The sequence below is a fragment of the Ochotona curzoniae genome, unplaced genomic scaffold (genome assembly GCF_017591425.1).
Source record: "Ochotona curzoniae isolate NIBS_2020 unplaced genomic scaffold, NIBS_Ocur_1.0 contig_1328, whole genome shotgun sequence".
Lineage (NCBI taxonomy): Eukaryota > Metazoa > Chordata > Mammalia > Lagomorpha > Ochotonidae > Ochotona > Ochotona curzoniae.
The window spans coordinates 420,039-442,914 of NW_024465041.1; the positions used below are offsets into that span (position 1 = coordinate 420,039).

Sequence of the window (22,876 nt, forward strand, 5' to 3'; positions counted from 1 at the left end):
GGGACATTAGCAAGGAACTTAATTGCAGTAGAGCAGCTGGAAGCCAAAGTGGTGACATAAAGATTAACAAAAAGCACCAGCCCTCATACAATGATAATGATTCTTGTGTGCTCTCCAACACTCGAAGTATTCAAGTCTGTCAGTACCACAAGATTGTGCATGCATCCACTTCCTTTCAGCTTATATGCACCTGCAAAACCACTGTTCTCCCAGCCAAATGTGCCTGTACACAGATATATCTGTTTCACGATGTATCCACAGTCATGAACTCTGGAGAAATGACTCTTGTTTCACTTCTTCCATGTAGTCTGTCAAGATCACAGCACCTGTAGCCATTCTAAGTCCAAGTTCAAACATGATTCCAGTGGCTTTCGATTTTTCCCATTAGTAAGTATTATTGGGCCCTGCACGATACCCTAGTGGCTAAAAGTCCTCACCTCACACACACCAGGATCCCCTAAGGGCTCCGATTTTATTCCTGATGGCCCTGATTCCCATCCAGCTCCCTGCTTATAGCCTTGGAAAGCAGTCAAGGGTGGCACAAAGCCTTGGGATCCTGCTGCTGCATAGGAGACCTAGAAGAGACCCCAGGCTCCTGGTTTCGGATTGGCACAGCTCTAGCCATTGTGGTCACTTGGGGAGTGAATCATTGTAGGTATCATACATAGATAACCTATTTACAATCAGGAAAAATGCACAAAATGATAATAATTGAAGTAACAATAGCACAAACTTAAAAAAAAAAAAACAAATTTTGGAGCTGAAGCAAAAACAACAAACTCGGACTACAATAGAGTATTAAGTGTAAATTTCTACCCATTACAACAGGCAAGTTTTTGAATTTCCAAAGTATTTATTTACTAACAGTTCTATTTGAATTTCAACATTTTATTTCATAATCATTTATAATTCATTAAAAATTATGGGATTCAAAAGGTTCTCATATCGCCTCACTCAATTTACTGTATTATTTTACGTTCAGGTTATGGGTCAATGACAACCAAGTACACACAAGTCTTATTTATTCCATCCTTCCCAAATACCTGTAACCAATATTTTGTGCTCAAAATTGTATTTTTCTTTCTTTCTTCCCTTCTTTCTTTCTTCTCTCTTTATTGTTATTATTTTATAATACATGTATATAGGCACTGGGATTTCCCTTCCTCCCTGCCCAAGTCCCCTAACACCCTCACTGAGTAACCCTATATTATTACTATATTATAGTTCTTCATAAACACTCATATGTCTGTCATTGCGGGCATGGAAAATGGCAGAAACCAGCATCCTAGTGTCAAGATATAGTAAACAGTTTTATTGGAAGTCGATGTTTGATTCGCTTCCTGCCCACTCTTTGACAGTGCCTTTAAAATAAATAAAACAAATATATTTTTTTAAATTCTCACATAGGTCTTAGTATTAATTCAAAAATCAGACTCTCTGGCACAAAGGACATGGTCTGTGAGTTGGTCATTGTTTCAGGTGGATCAGTAAAAAGGAGTGGTGCTCTGGGTTCACACTGAAAACCAGCACAAGCAAGTTACATTCACAATGTATATGGAAAGTACATACGATTTATGCAAGACGGAACCTCTAAGAAGACTGAAACCCTGGGTGGACATCTGTGCAGGATACCTGGATCATCACTGACAAACTAGAAAGATCCATAGGTGTAATATTATGTCGTATATGATACTTTCCATGTATCAAAACTCTGTTATTCTTCCCCATTAAAAAGATCAAAAGAGTAATATTCAGACACAGGACTGGAGTATACAAGAGCATCACCATGCTGTTAGCAGGTAGATGAGAATTGCAGGTCTACAATATTGATTTTCTTTTCCCTCTTCCAATACAAAGGCATGGCACAGGGACCCCAACTGCACTGCTGATGAGCCTCCTCATGGCTCTATTCATGTCCTGGTTTCTCAGGCTGTAGATAAATGGGTTCAGCATGGGGGTGACCACAGTGTACACCACTGAGGCCAAAGCACGCTTCAAAGCTGAAAGTGAGAAAGTTGAACTGAGATATACACCAAGGCCTGTTCCATAAAATAAGCAAACCACTGTCAGGTGAGAGCCACAGGTGGAGAAGGCTTTGTACCTGCCACCTGGAGATGGGACCCTCAGAATGGAGGAGACAATTTTATAGTAGGAGAAGAGGATCCCTGACAAAGGGAGGAAGCCATATATGATCCCAATAAGATAGATGACTATGTCACTGCTGAGGGTGTCAGAGCAAGTAAGGTTGAGAAGCTGAGATGGGTCACAGAAGAAATTAAAAATCTCCACTCCGCTGAAGCAACTAACCATCAGGACCACCAAATTCTGCATCAGGGAATCCAAAAGGCTGGCCATAAAGGACAGCAAAAGTAGGAAGCCACAGCAGCGAGGGTTCATGATGACCTGGTAATGCAGGGGGTGACAAATGGCAACAAACCGGTCATAGGCCATCACCAACAGGAGCACATCATCCATACTTACAAAGAGGGTGAACATGAACATCTGAGTGAGGCAGCCATCATAGGAGATGACCATGCTGTGGGTGAGGGTGTCCACAATCATCTTGGGAACTGTGGTGGAGGTGAATCCCACATCAGCCAAGGACAGGTTGCAGAGGAAGAAGTACATGGGTGTGTGCAGATGGGAGTCTGAGTTGACAGCCAGGATGATGAGCAGGTTCCCAAGCACTGTGACCAGGTACATGGAGAGAAACAATCCCAAGAGGAGGGCTTGCACATCTGCATCCTCTGAGAAGCTCATGAGATGGAATTCTGAGACATGTGTTTGGTTTTGTGTTTCTATATAATCTTCACTCCTTCAGGAAAAGAAAATAGTGTTAGTGAAAAGAAAACCAGGTCACCTCAGTTGCGTATATTTGTAATTCAACCTGACCTGTTTCCATCACATGGGAAATTGTAAGGTACATATTATAACTGGAATTTGCAGAAAAGATAAGTACATAAGATTTAAAATTTATCATTTTAGAAAGATGTGTATTCTTCATCACATGATTTCATAGAGACCCTAAAATAAAGCAAAACACTGTAAAAAGACAGAAAATTGAGTCCCTTTTCTCTCTTCAAAGAAAATGCAATTCTCATTCAACAAAATGAAGCACCTTAAAAACACCTAATATTATTCTGTGGTGATAGTAAATTTTCTTGACTTGGAATATTTACAAATAGTCTGCCTAAACCATCATCACATTAGCTAAACACTAAAGTACATTTGAATGTTCCTGAAAGGCACATATCATTATATACCAGGATTTATTTTTTCTTCGGTTTTCTCATTTACCTCCAACACCTCCTTTTCACTGAGAGACAGACACACAGGGAAGCACAAAGTGAGACAGACTGAGCCCCCATCCACTGCTTCACTCCTAAAAAGGCCTGCACTGCCTGTGGCAAGACGAACACAGAGGCTGACACTCAAACCACTGGCTCCTGACACTCAAGCCAGGTCTGCCTCATGGGTAGCAGGACAACCAACCACAGGTGCTGTCACCACTGCCTCCACAGCCTGTGTTGGCAGGAAAGCTGAGTCATGAGCAGAGCCAGGAAGCCAGCTCAGGACCTCCCGACTGGGAGTCCTGCATCGTAACCACTGTGCTGTGTGCTACTCCTGTTTGTCTCAAAATGATTGAATCACAATCTAGTGGACATCAAATAAATTAAGTGAGCCCAAAGATGAATTCACATGTTAAGAGTATAATATTAGTCTACTCTACACCTATCAACTGTTTAGAAATGCTAAACTCTTTAAAAATGCCTGCAATTTGGAGCCAGCTTTGTGCCATCAATGATCAAGTGACTGTCTGAAATGTTGGCAGACTATGTCAGTTCCAGTTCTTGCTCTTCTAGCTTCTCCATTTTCAATACAGTGCCCAGAAATAAGCCTGGGAGAACAGGAAGTTATTTCACAAAGTCTGGTGTCCCTGCCACTGATATGGGCATCCCAGAGGAAGCTCCAGCTCTGGCCATTGCAGCTTTATGGGACAGGAACTGGAAATGGAAGAATGATTGTTTATTGCTCTCTCTCTAATCTTGCTTCAAGAAAAATTTAAAATAAGAAAAATTTAAAATATCTGAACTGCTTCTTTCCTAAATACATTCAAAATATTTTTCCTGCTTCATATCTGACCAGGTACTACAATTTTATAGGTTTGTGGATCATAAAGTCTTATAATTTTAACATTTAATTGCAGGGAAGGTCCAAGGCTGGAGTGGATTCCCAGCCTACCTATACATGATTAAGAATCATCCCCACTTCTGCATTTACAATTGCAGTTCTCCAATGTTCACTACTAAAGACAACTCTAGGTCATCATTGTGTCTGCTCACACTGCTATTATACCAAGGAAAAAATGCAAAACACAGAATCCAAAAAATAATATGTAAAAGCATTTGAGTAGTTTATGAATCTGTGTATCATTGTTTATCTTAGAGGCCTTGGGAAGTAGGCTTTTGTAAATCTTTTACTCATTTTATTCATTTTTCATTTTACTTCCATTTTATTTAACAGAGAGAAAGACCTACCTTCTGTTCTTTCATTAATCTCCTAAGTGCCCACAACGGTTGGTACTGGCACAACCTGAAACCAGAAGCCAGCAATTCTAGCCTGATCTCCCATGCAATGGCAGGAAATCAATACTTGCAACAAAATGTGCTTCCTACCAGGATAGAACTTCATTAACAGCAACTCGATCACAGTGGGTAGTAAGAGACTTGAATTGGCTACTCAGAAATGAGGCAGACTTCACCTACTACAGCACAATTCATTCCCTTCATTTCAAAACTGGTTTATGAGGGTATAAAGAGTTCTTTTTAAAACTTACCTTCGGGGCCTGGCGTGATGGCGCAGTGGTTAAGGTCCTCGCCTTGCACGCCCAGGATCCCGGGTTCTAATCCCGGCAGCGCACGCCCAGGATCCCAGGTTCTAATCCCGGCAGCCCCGCTTCTCATCCAGTTCCCCGCCTGTGGCCCGGGAAAGCAGTGGAGGATGGCCCAAAGCTTTGGGACCCTGCACCCGCATGGGAGACCCGGAATGGGCCTTTGCGCCAAAGCTTTGGGACCCTGCACCCGCATGGGAGACCCGGAATGGGCCTTTGCGCTCACTTGGGGAGTGAATCATTGGACAGAAGATGTTCCTCTCTGTCTCTCCTCTCTGTATATCCGCCTTTCCAATAAAAATAAAATAAGTCTTAAAAAAAAAAAAAACTTACCTTCAAAGCATTTAGAGCTTATTTAAGCAGGGCACCACAGTTTGGGCCAACGTAGTGTTACATCTGATAATGCCACTGTCAGTGATTCCAGCATCTTTATGGGCACTAATTTGAGTTGAATGTTGGCTCCCCTTTAATCCAGCTCCTTGTTAATCTGCCTGGGAAAGCATCTGAAAGTGGCCCATGTTTTGAGCCACTGTATACACACATACAGGAGACCTAGAGGATCTCATGGCTCCTAACTTTGGAGCTGCCCAGTTCCATTCATTTTGGCCCTTTGGGGAGTGTAGTCCACAAATGGAAGAGAATGCTCTCACTCTCTTTCTTTCTCTCTCTGACTCTCTCAGTTTCACGCTCTGAAACTCTGATTTGTGTGCATTCAGTACACACATTTCTTTCAAACCCTCCGTCTGTTCCAACATGACCAGAGATAGAATATCATTGAACTTATTATGCTCATAATGTTTTCAGAATTTCTATGTCTCTGTCCGTGTCATAGTCATGAAATGGTCTAAAAGTTATGTGCATGGAATTGTTTAAAGTTGCAAATTAATATAGCATGCAGTCTTTCTGTTCAGCAGCTGATTTCCTGTCCCAGCAAGAAACCACCACTGTTAGCATTCGACATTCCTGCAGAGGATGAAGGTGCTGACAGCAAACACTCAGGGGGTTTCAGACACACTGACTGTGGCCGATGATCATGAGTCATGGGTGGCTGTGCTCAGTAGGAACAGAGATTTTTGCTTTTGATGCCTGGTCTGTGCCAACAACCTAATGTACTTGGGAAATCAAAAGCAAAACAACAAAGCCAACCTCAAAATACACAAGTTAACATGAGTCAGGTCATATTTACACTCTAAAAACTGCTGTGCAAATTGAATAAAACTGTGAGTTTATTTTAACATAAAAATAGATTTGGCACAAAAAGTTATTTCATGGCATGCGGCAAATGTACTATATGGAAAACATGTGCTTAGATTTAGGAAATGTTTACAGCAAAATAGTCCAAACTTCTCTCGTTTCCCACGAAGATACTGGGGTGCTTGTGTAAGAAGAACAGCAACACATCCTGGTGAAGAATTGCAATGCACAGTGTCCAGCAGATTCCTACTGTAGTGAATGAAATTATTTACCTAAAAAACTATAATGACTATTAATAAAGTGTATTTGTCAACTTTTGATTAAGCTGTGCATGTAGATAACGTAGAATGTTTCCATTGCATTCACTATTCATTGAAGTAACAATTCAGATGATCTACAGGGGTCAGAGATTCTGACAACAATCCTGACTCCCACCCCCCAAAAAACACACATTTACAGTTCAAAAATATAGCACTAGAGAGGACAGAATTTCAAAAGACATTGTCACTGGTCAGGTGCCTCAAACAATGCCACTGTGCCTGATTCATTAGAAAGTATAAGAGAGTTCCAGAGGCCAAGACATCAGGTACCTCTGATGTCCATTGTTCTATATTCCAACGAAATGTCTCATTTTGAGATGGAGCGGGATGACTACAAGAACAGAGAGAGAAGGAGAAGGTGGAAGTGAATTTCTCCAGAGAGAGATGATCCCTGAAGGACCTGTGCCTGCTCTCTCTGTGATCTCTTACTCTGGACCTTGCCACCCACCCTTCACTGGCTCCTGCCACCCACCATGATATGTAAAGAAAACCCAAAGGAAGAGCACAGTGTGCAGAAGGCCTCTTCCTCGAGGAAGGGAAATGAGAAATGCCTGGGTGATTACAGGGCAATAAGAGCTATGCTAGGAATGCATTGCAATCTGGCAACCTGAAAGCTAATTAGCTTTCATTTGTTCTAGCTGACAATTTCATAACAGGTCACATAAGAACACTGACATCCTGCCCTCTTCTATAAAATAAAAATGTGTTCAGCATTACTTGGGAGATTACACAGTGGAATAAAGCAAGTTACGTAGGATATAGACTCCAGAATCTGAACATGGAAAGAAGCTCTCAGTTGAGGTCTGTGATGCTTTGGTAGCTGTCGCTCTCATCCTCACCTCCCTGGGTGTGCAGGGACAGTTTATGTTTATTCCATTCCTACTAGCATGAAAGAAATCCCACTAGGAAAAAAAAATCCATGTGAGAGGGAAGAAAACTAAGGATGAGTTTCTGTTCTCACCTGTAAGATCCACAACCATAAACTTCACAACATCCTGAACCTAAATGCTGACTAATGGTTCTGTGCCCTCTGTCACAGCTAGCACCTTTGTCTTCATGATGAGACAACAATGATTCTGATAATCCACAATGCTCCTGGCACCCTCAGCACTTACCAGGCTGTGCTGAGTCTCAGCTGAGGCATGATCCAGGGTGAGGGTCCTTCTGCTCCTTGTCTTCCCACCATGCAGTGGGGCCTCACATTTCTCTACTCAGGATTGGAGACTCAGGCCATGTCCTTCTCATGCAGATCCTTTAATGCTATGGCTCATAGCACAGGGCTTTAATATCTCTACTGACAAAGCCAAGGTCTAAAGGTGCTGGCTCATTATTTACCCTTGAAGGACACTTAAAGGCTCAGGGCCCAGAGCTCCTCATTAGCCAGCAGGTCCAGGATGTCCCAGTCTCTGAGGACTGGCTGATGCTGATGGAGGAGGGAATGGGAAAAAGAAAGTGTACCTGGGGCCTTGAGACAAGGAAGATCACCTGTGTTCCTTTGCCGCTCCTTCCAAGTGCAGGCTGTTGACATCAGACTTACAGTGCTAGTTTTCCCAAAAGTCTAAATAAGGGACTGTTGGAACTCAAAACAGGCTTTGCAAGATGACAGGATACAAAATCAGTAAACACAAATCAATGGCGCTAGTATACACAAATAACTCCATAACTGAGAAAGAAATTGTAACTGCAACCCCATTTAAAATAACAGAGGGGAATTTTGAATTCTTTGGAATCAATCTCACCAAAGATGTGGAAGACCACGGTAATGAAACTAAAAAACATTTTTAAAACAAATAGAGGAGGACACTAAAAGTTGGGCAAACTTACCATGTTCCTGGATCCGCGAGATCAGCATCATCAAAATGTCCATAATAGCAAAAGTAATACACAGCTTCAATGTGATATCAATCAAAATCCCAACTGCATTCTTCTCAGAAACAGAAAAGAAGATACAAAAGTTTATCTGGAAACACAAGAGACCACGAATATCCAAATCTATCCTGAAGAATAAAACTGAAGTTGGAAGAATCACAATTCTAGACCTGAAGACATACTACAGAGCAGTAATTATCAAAACAGTCTGGTTGTGGTACAGAAACAGAGAAAGTCAATGGAACAGAATAGAAACCCCAGAAGGGAGCCCACACAAGTATAGCCAACTAATCTTACCAAAAAAAAAAAAACCTGAAAACAATCCAGCAAATAACCTGGTCTCTTCATCAAATTCTTCTGTTGGGACAATCGAATAGCAGTCTGCAGAGGTAAGAAGCAAGAAAGCAAGACCCCCCCCGCCCCCACCTCTCACCTTATTTAGAAGTCAGCTTTAAATGAATCAAGGACCTCAATCTGCACCCAGAGACCATCAAGCTATTCAAGGAAAACATAGAAAGCACTCTCCAAGATACAGGACTGGGGAAAGAGTTCTTGGAAAAGTCACCAAACGCACGGGCAACCCAAGCCAAAATAAATAAATGGGACTACATGAGTCTGAGACGCTTGTGTACAGCAAAGGAAATGATCAATAAAGTGTAGAAGCAATCTGCAGAATGGGAGAAAATCTTGGCACACTACACAACTGATACAGGACTAAATCCAGGATTTACAAAGAGCTTCAGAAACTCAATGACAGCCAAATAAACAGCCGTGTGAAGCAACAGATGAAGGAAATGAACGCACATTTTTGCAAAGAATAAATTCAAATAGCTAGTAGACATATGAAAAATTCAAAGGCTCCTTAAATGTCACGGAAATACAAATGAAAACTGCATAGAAGCTATGCCTACCTCCTCCAGTGAGATTGACCTACATTTAGAACTACTAACAACACCTGCAGGCATTTATAATGGGAAGAAAGGTACTCGTTTTCAGTCTTAGTGGGAGTGTAGGTTAGTACAACCATCGTGAAAAACAGCATGGAGAATGCTAAGAGAGCTGAAAATTGACCTACTGTATAACCCAGCTATCCCACTTCTGGGGATATTTCCAAAAGAAATGAAATCTGCATAGGAGAAAGAGCTCTGTAACCCTATATTTACAGCAGCGAAATCCACAATAGCAAAGACATGGAAATGATACTAATGCCCATCCAAAGAGGTTGGTTAAAGAAACTGTGATGCGTTTACTCCATGGAATATTACTCAGGTATTAAAAGAATGAAATTTTGCCGTTTGCAACCTAATGGTCCAAACTAGAGACCATTATACTCAGTGAAATAAATGCAATATGTTCTGCCCAGTATAAGCCAATTTCCTTGCAATATAGAAGATCAATAGACCATTTAATACTGTTTTTGCTGCATCTTGGGAGTTTTGATACTTTTGTATTCTTTGAGATAGTTTATTTTCTCTTAAATTCTTCACTGACTCGTTGGTCATACAATAGCATCATTTCCTATAAAAAGGTTTTATTTTCTTTTTCATTTCTTCAACGACACGTCAGTCATTCAGTAGCATATTGATAACTTCAAGTTCTTGAAAATTTTCTGTTTTTCTCTCTGCTGTTGATGTTCTTTTATGGCATTTCATTTAAGGAGGTGTATCATAACTGTATAATAGACAATATTATATCCAGATTTGAAGAAACAATGCAGTATGAATCTCCACTTCCAAATCAAATACGCACTTGCAATGTAACTGTTAAATAAATCTTGAAAAAAGGGTGCTGGACTCTTTGTCATTTTCCATACCTACAGTGTCAGGATTCACTTGAATAGCAGGGTGATTGTCTGTGATATAGGAGAAATTATTGGGAAGAAGTGAAATGAGGAGACAGCAAGGGATAGTCTGGAACCTATGGAACTCTCTCATCAATAATATTTTTAAAAGAAGGAAAAAATGTAACAGATGAAATAAAAGAGCAAGAGTTAGCAAAACTTATCAGAACTTAAAATTAATAAAGACAAAATACATTTTTAAATGAAGTGCCGGTTTTTAATTTAAATGCAATATGTGATTCTTTATGTTTTTCAATGTGTGGGATTAATCGTGAAATCAAGAGAATGAGACTCTATAAAATATTCTGAAGCCATTTTTGTTCTCTCACTCTCATTAGTTTCTAAAGAGAGTTTTCTATTTTATTTCCCAAGCAGTTTCCGGAAAACTAATCGGCTTTTACTAATTTGAATGACTCCTCATTTCTAAGCACTGTCTCTTTATCAAATTGCATTGACAAATACCATTGACTTTTGCATATTTATCCTTAACTTTATACTTGTACTCAGTACTTTTTTATTTTATTTTCAAAAATAATTATTACATGGTTGATCAGGGTGGGAAGGGTCAAGGTTTAGGGAAAATTAGGTGAATTCATTACTTTCAAATTTGTCATTTCTTGTTGTTCCTGGGGTAAGGGGAGAAACAGTGGGGAAAACCACTCATGACATTCCACAGATCCCAGTACCCAGGGATGAGGCACCGCCACCTCATATCAACCCAGCATCTCAAGGTATACATATTTACAAGACTTCCATCCAAGTGGCCCAAGCCACATAGTTCTAAAATGTTGATTTATAGTTCTAAAATGTTGATTTCACCGATCCAAGGATGATGGCACTGTCCCAATGTCCATTGGCTCCACTCACCCAAATTTTTTTGGTGTCTTTGTTTGCTTGGAGTTGTTGTCAAGTTAGTTGTTCTTCTACTACAGCACCCAATGTGCTGCCTTAATCTAGTTTTACATCAGGGCCTGTGTGCACGGCCCCACCTTTTTCATTAATTAGGGCATTTTCTTGCAGGCAAGTCCAAAAAGCTGGGTCAGGTGTCTCAATCATCACTGGCTCCCACACTCCTGGGGTTCACGAGCCTGACATCCACCTATTAGGCCAGCCCTGAGACACATACCAGGAGACCCAGGCTCTGTCAGATTTCCTACCCCAGGGATCACGAAGCTGACATCCACCTAGGGAGTGGGCTCCATGATCTGGGCCAAGCAACCCATACCCCACCAGCTCCCTCTGTCCCTGGAGTTCAGGAACCCATCCCCGAGCACACATGTGGATTCCATGACCTGAGCCAATCTACCCAAACATATCAGACCCCCTATCCCTTGGATCAATTTACCTGGCCCCTGTTTGGCGCAGGCTGGCATGACTTGCCTCTACTGGGCTTCTGCAGTCTTATTGCACTGCCTGGCCTGCTTTCGTCTGCCAGCTCCTGCTGGTGGGTGCTGCAGCTTATCCCAGCCCAGCCTAATTGCTGTCCCAGTCCTAATGTGAACTGGGTGGTGTTGCAGCCTAATCTGTCTCCTCCTGTCCCCAACGCTGGTTCTTAGATCTGTCAATGGGTGTTGTGTGCCGGCAAAAAATGGTCTGTCCCCAGACCTGATCCACATGTATGCCGGCAAGTACAGTAACTTGGCATGGTTTGGGCTGCTTCTTGCCTTGCTTCTTGTGCTCTCCTGCAGGGTCTATGTCCTAAGGAAGAAGTTTCCCAAGTGTCCTCCCAATGGTGATTCTTGTGCACACCGGTAAGTCATTGGCCCTTGCTAACATTGTCCACCTCCTGTACTGGCGAGAGCAGTGGCCTTGCTCAACGGGCCATACCCATTCTGTTCCTTGTTGTTGGTTGTCGTAGCCCACTGTTACCTGGTACACAACCACACACAGCGTTCATGTAGTTCAGCAGGAGTCAGGACCTGGTCTGGCCCAAAATGACTGTGACGAGTACTAGTGGGGGCTGGAGTCAAGCCCAATCTGTCACTCCACCGCCCCAGCGCACACATGTGCCGGTGCAGTTAGTAGCCTTGTACACTCATTCCTGCTGCACCCAATCATACTCTCCCATTCTCAGCAGTGGGAGCACCAACCCATCTGGAGTCCCCCCAGCTAGGTAAGACACCACTCTCAGTTCTAGGAGGAACCAACAGAGATTGCAGTTCCACACAGGCGAGTCCACATTGCCCTCACAGATTCTGCTAACCAACCAATTTCTCTAATTCTTGTTCTCCCCCCCAAACCACATTGCTGTGGGTCCCCTACATACATGCACCTGCCGTGGACTTATCTATGGAAGTCCCTCAGCTGGGCTTAACTAACCCACTAACTTGGGCATAAAAAACAAAGGTCCTCTCCCACTGCCACCGGTGCAATTCCATCATCCAAAATAAATCATGACACTCTAACCATGAGGGTGTGCCCCCAGGTGGACTGAGGGGCTTCACCCCATACCTTTGGTGCCCAGGCTGCTCAGCTATAGGTACCCCAGTGGGTCAAAAAAACCTGGCCTCCAGGATTGGGTGGTCCCAGAGACCCGCCGTGCCTCCCTCCCCCCAAGAAAGCCAGTGTGCTCAGCTGCTCGTACCTTTCTCCAAGGTGTACTCAGCACTTTTAGGAGCAATAAAAGTTAGAAAGTTTATTGCTGAAATTTATAAGAGGTTGTTTAAAAAGATAATGGATAATAAGCCATTTCCATACATTAAAAAACCTTAATTTTGCAGAACATTCTTCAGCTGTTCCTGTAATATGGCAAATATGTGTGTGAATGTGGTGACATGTTCTATATTGGACTGCAGAGAGGAATGCAGTGTCCACTGATTCATGAATTTTTCCCATGAACCAAAAATTAGAGCATTTGGAGGTTTTTCAATCTAGTTATCCCAGGCAACCTATTGTCCTGTTTATGCAGAAGCAATGATCCCAGCAGCCACGCACGCAGCTGTGAACCTAATTGTGATTCCTTTATATATCAGTTATTTTTTATGTTCATATTTAAGGATTTTTTTTTCTGTGTTCAACTGAGGAGAGCTTGATTATCATGTGTCTTAGCAAAGATCGTTTTTGGTAAACACTGTTGGGAATTTTTTTTCCCTCCTGTATGTTGTTTCCCAATTCTTTCTCCAAATTAGGGAAGCTCTCCTCTATTATTTCATTGAATACATATTTAATCCCATCTTCTCCTCTTGGACCTTTGGAACTGATAACTCTTATATTTGGTCTTTTAATAGTGCCTTTTAATTCTTGAATATTTCCTTTGCTTGACTCAACTCCTCTTCCAGCTTTTTTTTTTAATTTTACAGAACATTCTACAACACAATCAAAGCAATTTACGAAAAACCCAATGCCAGCATCATACTAAATGGGGAAAGATTGGAAACATCCCTGTTAAATCTGAAACTAGACAGGGATGTCCACGCTCACCACAACTCTTTAATATAGTTTTGGAAGTCCTTGCCAGAGCTATTAGGCAAGAAAAAGCAATTAAAGGAACACAAATTGAAAGTGAGGAATTGAAATTATTGCTATCTGCACATGATTCTCTACATAGGAGAACCAAAAGACTCAGTCAAGAGACTATTTGAACCCATAAGTGACTTTGGCAGAGTAGCAGGATACAAAATTAATGAACACAAATCGATAGCACTAGTGTACAGAAATAATTCCATGGCTGAGAAAGAAATTGTAAGTACAGTCTCCTTTAAAACAGAGGAGAGGAATCTTAAATGCCTAAGAATTAAGCTAACAAAATATGTGAAAGACCTCTATAATGAAACTTATAAATCATTTAAAAAGGAAATAGAAGACCTTGAAAAATGGAGAACCTTCCCGTGTTCTTGGATTGGCAGGATCAACATTATCAAAATGACCATATTACCCAAAGCAATACAGATATTTAACACAATCCCAATTAAAATCCTAATAGCATTCTTCTCAGAAATAGAAAAGATGATACAAAAGTTCATCTGGAAACACAAAAGGCCACGAATAGCTAAAGCTATCCTGAAAAACAGAAATCAAGCTGGAGGAATTGCAATTCCAGACCCCAATACATACTACAGAGTAGTGGTTATCAAAACAGTCTGCTACTGCTACAGAAACAGAGAAGTTCAACAAATGCTGTTGGGACAACTGGATAGCAGCTTGCAGAATCAAAAAGCATGACCCACACCTGTCGCATTATACAAACATCAGCTCTAAATGGATCAAGGACCTAAATCCACACCCAGAAACCATCAAACGATTAAAGGAAAACATAGGAAGCTCACTCCAAGATTTAGGAATAGGGAAAGACTTCTTAGAAAAGTCGCCAAAAGCAAAGGTAATCAAATCCAAAATGAACAAATGGGACTACATCAAACTAACAAGCTGCTGTACACAAAGGAAACAATTAACAAAGTGAAGAAGCATCCAACAGAATGGGAGAACATTTTTGCATACTACACAAGTGATAGGGGACTAATATCCAGGATCTACAAAGAGCTTCAAAAACCAAGGACAGAAAAAAAAACCTATAACAAAATGTGCAAAAGAACAGGTTCGAATGGCTAACAGACATATAAAAAGATGCTTGAGTACCACCTTGAGGCACCACCTAACTCAAGTGAGAATGACCTACATTCAGAACTCGACTAACAACACCTGCTGGCATGGATGTGGCGAGAAAGGCACCTTCCTTCACTGCTGGTGGGAGAGTAGGCTAGTACAACCACTGTGGAAATTAGTATGGAGAGTGCTTGGAAAATTGCAAAGAAACCTGCCATATGACCTAGCTATTCCACTCCTAGGAATATACCCCAAAGAAGTGAAATCTGCATATGAGAAGGGGATCTGCAATCCTATATTTACAGCAGCACAATCTACAATAATAAAGGCATGGAAACAATCCAGATGTGTGTCCAAGGAAGAGTGGTGAAAGAAACTGTGGTATATCTACTCCATGGAATATTATTCAGCTATTAAGAACAATGAAATTATTCTTTTTACAACCAGGTAGTCCCAACTAGAGACGATTTTGCTCAGTGAAATGAGTCAATCACAAAAGAAAAAATACCATATATTTTCTCTCATATAAGGAAGCCCCCATGGAAAGTATAACTCTAATAGTCCAATATGTACTGTTTTTTGATTGATTGTTTGCTTTTTTGGCTTCCCATGTGTTTTAATGTTTTTATTTCAGTTTGGTTTCTTCCAAATAATCTCTTTTCTCTAGTCAAATTCATCACCTGCTCATGAAGTATACAATGGCATCATTTTTCCCAAGAGACTTCTGTGCTTCCTTTATGTCAGTCATGTGTTGGTTACTCAGTGGCACGTTATTTTTTCAATGTGCTATAGTTTGTTGCTGATGTTGTTGTAATTTATGTGGCTGTTCTAACTCATACCAGTTGTTGACCTCGTTTCATGGCTTCTCATTTATGGTAATGTATAGTGATGGAGTACTGGGGTCTATCATATAGAGATGTGGGGGTACAATGGAACATGCATTCATGCATCCAGATGAAAGATGGATTCCTAATGAAAGAGTTGAACATGTGCAGAATCAATAATTGCAAAAATTTGGAAGCAATCGAAATGCCCATCAACAGAAGACTGGATAAGAAAGCTATGGTTGATTTATTCCATGGAATACTACTCAGCCTTAAAAACAATGAAATGCAGTTCATATGGCCAGATTGGCCCAACTGGACACCATTTTGCTAAGGGAAATGAAATGAGTCAATCCCAAAAGGTTAGATAACACGTTTGTCTTAATTTAACATGAAATGATGTCAATCTGAAAAACAGGACCTGTAAACTGTAATATTATTTCAACCCCAAACTGCCTGTATCTCATGCAATAAGATATTGTGAAGTAACCAATGAACCAACAATCAATGTGAGTCAGAATGCTTATGAGCTACATCAAAGAATTATAAAACCTAATATACTTTTAAAACCCTATGGCACTTGGAAATGGGGTGGGAGAGCAGAGATATCTTCTATCTCCTCAGAATATTTGAGGAAGACATGAAGTATAACCTATCAGGAACGCAACAGATAACATAGACAACAGATTCAAATCAACATTAGACAATAGTAAAACTACAAAGGCATAAGAGGGGAATCAAGAGAGATCCTGACAACCACTTAACAGGAGGTCGTACACATGGAGTGGGAGAGGGGGGACCCCAGAGTGGAGCAGGGGGACAGGAGGAGACTGGTATCCCAACCCTGGAGACTCCTGGATCCTCACCAAGGACTATCAGTATGGGCACGAAGGACTACATCCCATGTGCCAAGGACACCACGGGGAATTGGAGTGTTCTGAAGTCATCCACCCTGGTTTAGATCTCCCACATGGGATAGAAGAAGTCAAAATCCTTCTCGCAGGATCCAAGGTTATCGGAACAACAGTCAAGAGCCCTGAGCAATGCGCAGAAACAGAAGAACAATAAACTTCCTTCCGGACTATGGAGAGGAGCTTTCCTGATCCTTATTTAGTTACAACTTTGGATCCCCACACTCTCTTACAGTGACCATCAGGGTCACTCCAGAGCTCCCCACCCCAAAACACACACTCACACTCACACACACACACACACACACACACACACACACACACACACACACACTCAAATTAGAATAGATAGGCAGAGAACAAAAAGGAAAGCTTAGAGCCAGGAGGCAACAGTCAGCGTGGACTCACACATACCTTACTGGGTAGAACACAGATTAGTTACTCCCCACTAGGATATTGACGATTTCTCTGCACACCCCTCCTAAAACTGTTCTGCACTTTAACTGTTGACATATGCCTTGTTAGAGTGATAACCCAGTTTAGACTATCCTAAAATCTGCCAAGTTCAGCAAAATTATGCTTCAACACTATAAGCTGCTAAATACTAAAATGAAAGTAGACACAAGACAGCAGAATAGTATCCTATAGCCATTTTAAGGTGTATAGAACCTGGTTGTATATAAACTAAAATTGAAATTTCAATGAAGTAGTCATAGGATGTGATTAAGAACTTGCATTTTTAAAACATATTTGTTACTCAATACCATGTCAATTAATGTTGAAAATTGTTGTTGATGTTATGTTGTGGCTTTTAATTGATCTGGATGATATTCTGCCAGCTCTGCCTTCAGACCAGGGATGGTCTCCCCAAGAAACCACTGAATTTACCTGGATAATAAGATACTCTATGCTTGGTATATGCTTGCAATGAAAGAATCTTGACTGAATTTGAACTGTAATACTGCAACAAGATGGAGGAATTTACCTTGGGGGAAGGGTATGGGGAGAGGCTGGAGGAATACCAGTCTATGAAACTGTGTCAAAAAAGGCAATGTAATTAATTTAAAAATTAAATTTAAAAAGAGCTGTGTAACAAGGCATGCAAGACACTGATATCGCAGCACAATAGAATGAGCTGCACACAGAAATGGAAGTTCATGATGACCATGTAGTGCAGGGGGTGACAGATGGCCACAAACCTGTTATAGGCCATCACAGCCAGAAAAAAGTTGTCTGGCAATACAACAATTATGAGGAAGGACATCTGTGTGATGCAGCCTGCATAGCTGATGGCTTGGCTCTGCATCTGGATGTTGAAACTATCTTGGGGATTGTGGTGAAGATGAATCAGACATCCAGCAAGGACAGGGTGGCGAGGAAGAAATACCTGGGAATGTGGAGGTTGGTGTCACAGAGGATGGCCAGGACAATGAGCAAGTTCCCACTGACAGTGACCAAGTACCTGGAAAGGAAAAGTCCAAAGATGAGAAGTTTCAGGGCTGCATCCTCTGAAAGTCCCAGGAGAAGGAATTCCACAACCCATGTTGACAATGTGACTACCTATTGGAGAAAAAAACAGGACAGAGGTGAGTGCTAGGTGCCCTGCAAAAACATCATCATGTTTATAAATTGGTTGCTCCAGAATCTCTCTAATCCTTCTGATAGGAATTCCTCTCTAATGAGCCTCACTTCCTCATGAGACTGTGCACCTATAGCTATGAGATTCATTCATGCACTTGAGAATGAATATTGACCACGCATCATGTTCCTGGCATCATTTTCACAATGTGTGAGCAAACCTGAGATCCAATCATCCGTAATCCCTACGACTGAATTTGCATAAGCAAAGAGAAATCATGCAATACATCACTTCACGCTGATGTATGCTTGGAGGAAAGAAACAACCTTAAAGTATGGGAGATAGATAAGGTTGTGCTACCCATGTCTCAGGTCAGAAAAACCCAGCAAACATTGTGTCATTAAACAAAGATTAAGATGTCAAGGAATATAAAGCAGGTGCACAACATTGTCTTGAAAATGGTGTGTCTGGCAAGAGACACAGGCCAGGCAGCTGACCTGTGAAGGGGCTCATTTCAGGTGATTAAGACAACTGTGGAAGACTTCCACAACAGGAATGAGCATTAGGGAATCCATGATGGCATGGATCAGAGAATATTAAGGCAGGAGGTAGGCTCATCTCCCTGACACTTCAAGATGGAGGAAGTCCTTCTGTCCAGTGTCACTGCATTTGATCTTTTTCTGATGAGCCACAAAGACCTTTCTTGAAGTGTAAAGGGTACTGCTCTATGTCCACCTCTGCTTCTGTGTTCTGGCTACTGTATTATGTGTGACTTTTGAGGACACAGGTGCTCTTGATTTACAATATGCCCATCTGAACCTAAAAGTATCATGATGTCAACAATACGCTGAAAAGGCAGAAGATCTGAAAACTGTGTTTTAGCAGCTTGTATTGGTAGTCGTGGATTGCACAGCCCCATGGGATCCATGGCTCAGTGCAAACTGCCCACAAGCGAGAAAAATCACAACCTTCTGAAACTGTCAGAATTCAAACCACAGTTTGGGTTTTTCACCATAAAAAAGTCAATAATCATGATGCTGAACCAGTGCAAGCTGGAGATGGTGTGATGTGCCTAGGTGCCCATTTTCTGTTACTGTCACCACTAACCACCTCCATAGATGTACACATACACACAATAATATGAATGCACACACTGGGCATGTGGGAATGTCAGAAAGTTAGAAGAAATTGGCACTATCTCTTCCTTCTGTATTTCTACCCTCTCCTTCAAGCCCCAGTGACGCACATGGTGAACACAATGGTCCCCTCTTCATGTGGCCCGAATGCTCTATCCATTCCATCACATCACTGGAGAGGAGCCAGTCTGTGAGGCTGTCACAGTCACACTAACCATCCCTATGGAGTGGGGATGTTACCCATAACTTCAGCTTGTGACTCCCCTGCTGGCTACATTTCTATATGTCCATTAGCTTACCTAGCATGGAAGAAATTTTTTTTCACATCCCTAATAAATAGAAGTGCTCCCAAGGGGGATCTGACAAGATCAGGGAGCTCCTCAGGGAGATCATTAGAACTTTCACTGATCTTGGAAACTTGCCTGGCACAATTATATCTTCTTGATATCCAGCTTGAAAAAAATAAAGAGAAACAGTCTAATAGAGTCTAATAGAACAAAGTGATGATATCCTCAAGGCATTGAGAAACATGCAGATTGAATGCTACTGCATGAACAAATGAACAAAGAGAATAAACCAGCCATTCACCAAAGTCAGCACACGAAGAACACCACAATTTGGCTTGGGTTTTTTGTGTCAACCAGAATTAATTTCCCATGTCTGTTGGATATTTTTTGAAAGTTGATTTCTATGAGGTCTGATGGTTGCTGAGGGAAGGCCTTCATTTTCCCTTTGAAGTATTTCATATTTATTATTCCGTTTTTCTGAGTCTCTCTCTTGTCTCATAACCCCATTGAGCACTCTATTATGCTAGTTCTCCTCTTTGCCCAACCTACATATGGTCTGTCATGCACACATATTTACAGAAGTAACCATTTCTTGGTTTTACACGAAATAACATTCTCCATGGGAAGTGTCCCTCGAGACATTATGTCACAGACATTTCTCTAAGTATGGGATGCCTTTCCTTTGTTCATGCAAAGTCTAAATGAGCAGTCACCTAACTTGTTTTATTTCTGTATCAATCATGACATGGTTCAAGGAACAGGACTACATAACATAGAAACAGATTTGAAGTAAGGAAATGGCAAGAACAGGAGAAGAAATCAAATCATTAAGATTCTCCAGAAATGTTTTGAACAAAAGAAACTCTCCTATATAAATTGCATATAAACAGTTTAACACAAGCATTGATTCATAACTCATTGACTATCTGATCACAAAATATGTGACATGGAGTATTCTGGCATAGAACTAATTCAATGCCATAATTGAATTGTCTTGAATAATAACTGTCATTTAGATAACATGTGCATTTATTTTTAATTCCTTATGCATTTTGTTGGTTTAAAAATTATTAATTTAAAAATATTTTGGTGGGTCTCACACCAGGGCATCTATGCTAGGATCCCAGACTGCAGCCACTGCGTGCACATGGTGAGCTGTCCCTGGGCCTGCTTGCACTCCAGGGGCTGCTTTAGGGGTGAGCACACCACCGACGGGGTGTGGTCTCAGGGGCTGGGTGGGCCCGGGGCCCACCTGCCACCCTCATTGAGGAGTGGATGAAATTGGGGAGGGGTGCGACCTCGGGCCTGGGCATTTAAGCTTCCTGCAGCCTCCTGACTGCTGGCGGGTCTCAGGCCAGGACGTCTTTATGCTTGGACCCTAAACTACAGCCACTGCGAGCACGTAGTGAGCTGTCCCCAGGCGGCCAGCATGCCATTTGGCGCCAGGCTCCTCCTGCTCACTACCCGGCCGGGGAGCTCTGCAGTCTTGGTTCTTTGAATCGTAGCTTACGTAGCTCCAGGTTGAACCCACAGTGCTTCTGGAATGTGAATCAATCCTAAAGATTCCCAATGACAGTAATTATTCCTTTGAAGCACTTATAATCACTGAACAATGCTGACCACTGAACACCAGTCCATGCAAAAGCTAAGGTTCTGGGCTTGTCCAGCAGGCTCATATCCTATTATCTAACATGATGCTGCATCAGGAGACAGGTCACAGTAGGCAGGGCCACAACATTAACTCACATTCGAGAACAATATCCAGGGGTAGATTCTGTGGGGGATGTGTGGGCCAAACCATGTGGAAATTCTATCCCCACTGGTTAGCTCAAGAGTTGGGGTGGTGATGAACTAAGCTGGGTGTGACCAAAGAGCTTTCCATCAACCACAGGTAAAGGAACCCTCAACAGTCTGGACTGATCAAGGCAGCAGCACCCGACTGTGCATTCTAAATAGGGTGTAGGGTGGGATGGGCTGCAACATTCACCACCTCATACAAGGCCAATGGAAGGCCAGACTATGCCAGGCACAAGCCTAAAACCCAATGGCATGTATGAGAACTGGGTCTGGGAGTGGATTATGTGGAGGAACTTGGGAAACTCCCCTGATGAGTCATGGCTCCTGCTGGTGAACATGTGTTCCAAACCTGGGGGTCGGATAAGCTGGGCAAAGTAGTTCCAACAGCTGGCTAATGTGGGAAGTGGTAATGGAATGGGATATACCGGGCAGTACTGAGCAAACCTTAGCTCAAGCTAAGCAAAACTAGAAGCAAAACTAGAAGCCAGGATGGAGCACAGATCATGCCCAGCTAGGCTCTTACACCTACTGGTCTGCGTGAGCCAGGGACGCTAAGCCACAGTATCTAAGGCACAGGTCAGGAGAGGTAAGATGCTGAGCTTAGCTGAGTCAGAGCAATCACTGGCATGCATGTGATTTATGGCTGGGAACAGGCCCGGTTGGGGAGCTAAGGGGACATCCTAGCTGGGTGGAGGTTCCCACCAAGGGGCGTGTGACCTGGAATGGGGGCTGCATTCTGATCAGGATACAGTTGTAGTCTCCCTTGGCACAAATGTGGACTGGGACTGCATGCACCAAGCTGAACCAGACTCCAACACCATCTGGTGTCCTGGAGGACCAGGGTAGATGTGGAATGGACTGGGTTGGGTCTCACACAATACTGCGCCATGTATGAGCTGTATGTGGGTATGGACAAACCATGGCTGGGATGAAACATCCAACAGCAAGGACCAGTTTGGGTTGAAGACCAGTCAGGAAAAGTCACCTAAGACAGGAGGTGAACTGAGTAGGGTTGGCCCATGGACCCACTGGTATGTGTAAAACCTGGCATAGGGAGAGGTTTTGATGGAGGAGCCTGGGTAGCTCCTCAGGCACGACACAGACCCTACAAATAAGTGCAAGAAACATGGAAGTAAACAGCCCAGAACAGGCCATGAAAAGTTCTTCACTGGCATACATTTGGCATGGGTCAGAGGCAGACCAGGCTGAATCAGTTCATGTCATCCACTGGCAAATCTGAGCAACAGAACAGAGTATGGTTCTAGCCAAGTATGGTCGTGACAAAAACCAGTGCACAATATGGAATGCCAAGGTGAGGTTGCCTGTATCGGAAGTGACCACAGCGCCCAACCAGCACACGCATGAGAACCATGATGGGAGGGGGCGAAGCAGGGGGAATATAGGGAGTTCCTTTACTGGACAGCTACTCCCACTGGAGAGCATGAGCTGGGATGGGGGCAGACCAGGCTAAGCAGGGCTACAGCACCTGTGTGCCTCATGTGGACTAGACAAGGGAAAATCCAGGCTGAGCTGATTATTCCTACTGGTGCAAACTAAAATTAGAGGGGGTGAGGGATGTTTTGGCTTAGCCACAGCATCAGCTGGCAGAAGCTTGCACTGGGGGTTAATTCTGTTAAGTCAAACCACAGAACCACATGAAGAGTGCATAATCTTGGAGTGGAAGAG

At 42.3% G+C, this 22,876-nt stretch overlaps 1 protein-coding gene across 1 annotated transcript; it reads right to left on the reverse strand.

Annotated features, from left to right (window-relative positions):
* Nucleotides 1-1,818: 1,818 nt before the first annotated feature.
* Nucleotides 1,819-2,799, reverse strand: LOC121146579 (olfactory receptor 7E24-like). Its single transcript, XM_040966082.1, has one exon. It carries the CDS (start codon nt 2,758-2,760, stop codon nt 1,819-1,821), a length of 942 nt encoding a protein of 313 aa, XP_040822016.1. The 5' UTR covers nt 2,761-2,799.
* Between the last annotated feature and the right edge of the window lie 20,077 nt (nt 2,800-22,876).

Excerpts from the sequence above, each read along its gene's own strand:
- LOC121146579 (XM_040966082.1), bottom strand. The coding sequence starts at position 2,760 with ATGAGCTTCTCAGAGGATGCAGATGTGCAAGCCCTCCTCTTGGGATTG.